Source organism: Tupaia chinensis, unplaced genomic scaffold (genome assembly GCF_000334495.1).
Source record: "Tupaia chinensis unplaced genomic scaffold, TupChi_1.0 Scaffold000394_1, whole genome shotgun sequence".
NCBI classification, from domain to species: Eukaryota; Metazoa; Chordata; class Mammalia; order Scandentia; family Tupaiidae; genus Tupaia; species Tupaia belangeri.
The window spans coordinates 1,757,109-1,762,705 of NW_006159896.1; the positions used below are offsets into that span (position 1 = coordinate 1,757,109).

At 58.5% G+C, this 5,597-nt stretch overlaps 1 protein-coding gene across 1 annotated transcript in view; it reads left to right on the forward strand.

The window, feature by feature from the left end:
- Positions 1–5,597, forward strand: part of EEIG1 (estrogen-induced osteoclastogenesis regulator 1) — a 38,445-nt gene that overhangs the window by 24,355 nt on the left and 8,493 nt on the right. Inside the window, exons 2-4 of the mRNA XM_006154049.3 lie at positions 1,143–1,263; positions 1,467–1,496; positions 4,105–4,221. Of these exons, the coding sequence (XP_006154111.1) occupies positions 1,143–1,263; positions 1,467–1,496; positions 4,105–4,221 (268 nt within the window). The remainder of the gene's footprint in view (positions 1–1,142; positions 1,264–1,466; positions 1,497–4,104; positions 4,222–5,597) is intronic.

The window sequence follows — 5,597 nt, forward strand, 5'->3', positions numbered from 1 at the left end:
GGCCCGGCTGGAAATTATTGCCCCCCCCCCCAGCCACTCCCTTCCGCGGCCGCCCCTTCCCGAGCACCAGTTATCCTAGGCGGGCTGTGGGGGTGGGGAGCCGCTGCAGGGATGGGCCCTCCACCCTGCCAGGCTGCCACGCGCTGCTGCCACCGCCCCCAGATCCTGGGCTGCAGCAGCTGGGAGAGTCCTCCGCAAGCTGCTCCCACCAGCTCCCATTCATTCCCGGGGCACCGAGCCCCTCCCTGCCGAAGGGCTGCTGCCTTTTTCATCATTGCCACGCTCCCAGGCCTGGGAAGAATGTGGGGGGCTGGAAGAGCAGACCCTCAGCTACTGTCAGGGAAGCCAAGCGCCCTGAGTTGCCCCCTCACACCCAGAGCCAGGCTCTTCTTAGGTCCTTGCTCTGTTCTTGTGGGGTGTGGACCTCAGGTGAGGCTCACCCCACGCACCCAGGTTCTTTGCACGTGGATGGGCCGATGTGGCAGCTCAGTGGCGGAAGCGTCTGGCGTGATCGCCTCTCTCTGGCTCTGGAGCAGGCTCTAGTGACTGCTGGCTTTTAGGAAGCTCTCGAATAGTGCCTGGCCCAGGGGAAGTACTAGAGTCGCTGTTACTGCTGTCATTGCTGGTAGTGGGAAGTTGGGGGCTCTGGGGTCCGGCAGACTGTGCTTAGGGCCCAGCTCATCTGTATACCGTGGGCGGTACCTGGCCTCAGCCTTTCCACCTATAAAATGGGCCAATGGGCCCGCTGAAGCCTGGCTGGGAAGAGGGGATGGCAGTGGAAGGAACCCCCCAAGGTCGCAGGGCAGGGTGGCGGAGGCCACGCTGGGAGCAGAGGGAGGCTCTGCAGGGCTGTAAGCTCCCGGAGGTCAGGGGGCACTACCCAGCCTGACCTCACCCTCCTCCTGTGCATGTTCCCTTTTTGTTACATGTTTTCTTTTGTTTCTGTTTTCCTAACAATTATACAAGGTGCATTCTTGTGAAAATAGGTCACTGTGATAGAAAGGGAGAAGGGAGAGCGCTCCCCACCCCGTCCCTCCTGCTGAGTCCCTCCTGCTGGGGCGAGCCCCTGTCCCCGTACACTGACCGCGATACACTGACCGCGACCGTGCTGGTACTCACCCGTCCCACCTGTCTGTACGCAGGGAGGAGGTGCAGGAGAACTGCGTGCGGTGGCGGAAGAGGTTCTCCTTCGTGTGTAAGATGAGCGCCAACCCGGCCACAGGCCTGCTGGACCCCTGCATCTTCCGCGTGTCCGTACGCAAGGCAAGGCTGGGCCCCTGGGTGGGAGGGGCTGGACACCCTGGGTAGGGGTGGGTATGGGGCCCTGGTGGTTTCAGGACCCTCCCCAGAGGGAGAACGGGGTGTCTCTCTGCTTCTTTTCTTGCCCTCCTGCCCTGGTGCTCTAGTTTGGGGAGACAGCAAGGCCCCTGGAGTCCCTAGTCACCTGTTGCTTGTGTCCTTTGCAGGAGCTGAAAGGCGGGAAAACTTATTCCAAGGTAAGGGGCTGTGTGGAGGGGCGGGGTGGGAGGGGCCACAGGACAGGCATGAGAGAAGCTTCCAGAAAGACATCCAGCCCCCTCTCGCCCAGTCAGGAGATCCAGCCCAGTGTGAGATGAAATATCTTTATTGGTGTTCTCTGTAGCAGGTGCCTGTTGCAACATGAATAGTTCTAAGTTCCTGGAGTAAGAGGGCCGATTTTCATCACCCTCCCTCTCTCTAGGCCTTCTCCCAGGATGCCACTGCCATTGAGATTGAGATCTTTCCAGATCTTTTACAAAAAAAAAAAAAAATGCAATATGTCATACATACAGAGCAGTGAATAAAAACGTGTGCACATGGCTTAAAGACACATCCGCCTTTACTGTGTATCGGTTTGCATGGAGACATGTCCCTTTTTAAAGAATTGCTTATTTACTTTATTTACAGTTATTATTTTTAAGTTTGCTTTTGCTATAGGGCGCGTGTGCTCACTAGTAAGAGACAGACAGAGAGAGGGAAAGTGAGAAATCTCCCCCAGGGGAGATGGCCACACCACAGTCCCTTCTACTGCATTCTCCTCTCGGGATCTGGGGCGTGCATACATGTGCGCCCAACATGAGTTTCAAGCCTCCAGTCCATTCTCACACCGCAGTGGGCCACGTGGGAGTCCAGCACCTTAGCCTCCACGCCACCTGCGGCCCCCGTGCGCTGTTCTGGCATGCAGGTGCTCGGACTCTACAACCCAGCGTTACCCACCCAGCACACCGTGTCATGTGTTTTTGTGTGCTTTCTAACAGCAGCAATGTCCCATCACACATTGGGGACTGTCCCCGCTGGTGAACGTCTGTGTTTTCACTGGACTGTCAGTGACCCATACCCAGTTCAGGCCCATAAAGTCAAAGCTTTTCTCCTGGGAAAGAGGGAGACCAGGGTTCTGGGAGAAGCAGCCTGTTCTGTCCTTCCCTCTTCTCTATGGGGGCCTCTCACCTACCCCTCCCGGCTCTTGGATGCCCAGCGGCAGCAGGGTGGGCTAGATCAGGGCAGCGGAGGGGAAAAGTGGAAGGCCTGAGGGAAGTGCTGCTCAGGGCGCAGCCTTCCCACTGCCAGAGCTCGGAGCGCAGCAGACTGGGCCAGCCCTCTCCAGCGCAGAGGCCAGGTGGCGGGCAGGGTGTGGTGTCATGGTGGAAACCTCTCCTGTTGATTCCCATGGGTGAGGACAGCCACCCAACCGGGAAAAAACACCACAAACAGCCAGGAGCTTCCCACCTCCACCCGGCAAACCTGCGTCAGGCCTCCACACGTGTCAGACCATGTGCCTGACCCTGCAGGCCCCTTTCCTTCCTTCTGTAGCCGAGCTTCCACTGGTGGCTTCCCTCCCAGTTCACAGGAGAGGAAGCCAGGGCACAGAGCAGGGCTGGGGCATGCCAAGGGGCCCTAACTTGGGCCCTGCTCTGTCAGTTAAGCTGTGTGGCTTTGGGCAAGTCTCTTTTGAACCCTGAACTCAGATTCCTCTTCTGTAAAGTGGGGGTTCAGTGGCAGGGCTAGTATTCAAACCCAGTTCCCTGATTCTGGAGCCCAGACCCCTATACACTGTAGTAGGAACGAGTGCACAGCAGGCTTAACAGCCCTGATGTGGGGACCAGCAGATGGCATAATGGTTACGTCGCTGGATTCCCATGTAGTTAACTGCAGTTCGAGTCTTGGAACCAGAAGCTTGAAACTCATGCTGGGCACATGTGTGTACGTGCCTAAAATCCTGAGAGGAGACTGGAGGAGAAGGGATTGTGCTGTGTCCAGCCATCCTGGGGGGTGGTTTCTTGCTTTCAGTCTCTCTATCTCTCTGTCAAGCGAACATGCCATATAGCAAAAATCTCTAAAAAAACAAAAACAAAAACAAAACCCCGATGTGTTGGGCCTTCCCAAGTCTCCAGGCCTGGCACCCCTCCCCTCCACTCAGCTCCCCTCCAGTCTGCTGACTTGCTTCCTCTTGAGAGGCCACTAGCGCCTGCTCTTCTTTGCCCCCCACGCCCCACCACCCTCCTTACAGCTGTTCTGGACTTGGCATCTGGGAGCAGGCCAGGGCCCCCGAGGGTCTGACCAGACCCTGGCCTCTGCCCACCAGCCCCACACTCTGGCTCCCACAGGGCGACTTCCCCGGGGATCCTGCCTGCCCTACAGAGTATTCCTTTCCCTCCCCTCCTGTCCCGCTCACAGCCCATGGGCGTCGTACCACCCCGCCCGGCCACCAGGTTCCCACGGGCCTTCCCTCCTCCCCTGTCGCATGTGGGGCAGCTCCGACAGCTCGGCCTTGTTTCCCAGGGAACAATGCATCTGTGTCACCGACAACAATGTTTTCATCTCAGGCGCGCTGGCCCCAGTGCACGCTGGGACGCGGCACAAAGGGTGCTTTGTGCAACTCAGGGATGTGAGCTCCTGGCCTTGCTGTGTTCGACCAGGGCCTCTGTCCTTGGGTCCTGGTTATGCAACCGTCTGTGGGGCTGTGGGGCGGCCCAGGGGCTTTGCCTGCCTCCCCGCCCCCACCCCCATCAAATTAACCCTTTTGGCGTGCCTGTAGCCTCGAACCCACCTCCCTGCAGTCTCCCACACACTCCTTTCCCCTCACAGCTGGGCTTCGCCGATCTGAACCTGGCCGAGTTTGCGGGCTCGGGCTCCACGGTACGCTGCTGCCTGCTGGAGGGCTATGACACTAAGAACACGCGCCAGGACAACTCCATCCTCAAGGTATCTGCCCCGCGCCCTCTCCAGGGGTGGGGCTCACCCGACCCCTCTGCAGCATTGTCCAAAGTGCGGGTTCTCACTTGGGGCGGCAGCGAGGTGACCGGGGAGATGTGGACCCTGGGGTCAGGGCCTGGCCTGGCCACTGGCTGTAATTTCCCCCATCCGAGGCTGGGGGCGGACCTGGCAGTCCTTTCCAGGACTTGGCAAGCACTCGTGGTGAGATTAGCATCGTGCTGAGGGGTGGCCATCCCTGCTCTTGTGATCCCGGCAGCCCTGTGGGTGCGGTTCCTGTTATTACGCCCAGGTTGGCAGAGGAGGGGGTTGAGGCATAGACTGCCTGGGGTCACAAGTCCAGCTGGCACTCGAACTCCCAGCCTGGCTCCCAGGGGACTGTCAGTGAGCCAAAGAACCTGCCATCCTGGGCCCACGGCACTGGGCAGTGGCTCTGCGGACCCAGGACAGGCTGCCCCAGCCACCCTGTGCAGGTTTCTGGTCACTGAAAGCCACTCCGCACCCCTGGCAGCTGCCTCTTTGGCCTCTTGGGAACAGAGGTGTGTTGGCATCTGGCACCAGCACAGCCTCTCCTCTTGAAGATGAGCTCGTCCTGACCCCATCTGTTCAAGCTACCCGAGTGGAAGCACGCGGTGCCCAGAGCATGCAGTGCCCAGAGCACACAGTGCCCGGAGCGGAGCTGGGCAGGTGCAGGGTTCTCTGCACTAATATGAGGGACTTCAGAGAGTTCATGGGCAAATGCAGTTAAAGTACAGGTTTGTTTTGATGCTCAGGTTTTTTAAATTCATGTGTGGCTTTTGCATAATACACATTTCTGTGAACTTCCTGAAGACCTCTTTATTTCGGCAGCTGCTGTCACGGCCAAGTGAGATAATCTGTAAAAAGCTTCAATCCGGTGGTCACCATTTTCCACTAGTGATGCCGGGCTCAGAGCCCCTGCTCCCTGTCACTGTCTGTGACTTCATCTCAGCCCCGAGTTTGGGACCGTGCTGTGTTTGGGCCCTGCTAAAATCTTGGCCCAAGGGGCTGTTAAGTTCTGATGGTGCCATGCTTTCCTTTGCTCATCGTATCTGTGCCGAGCCCTGCTCACCGTGGTGGGGGCTGTGAGCGTCCCGGAGTAAAAGGGCCAGCCTGGGCGGGCCCTCGCTGCCATGCACTGAGCCGAGCAGAGGCTTCCTCCCCCAGGTCAGCGAGGTTAGGTGGGTTCCACAGAGCCCCCAGCCTGGAGGGCAGAGTTGGTATTAAAGTCTAGGCCTTTCTTCCTTTTTTTTTTTGGAGAGGTTTTTGCTATAGGGCGCGTGCATTCGCCAGACAGACAGAGAGAGACAGAGAGACAGAAAGCGAGAAATCACCCCCCAGAGGGGATG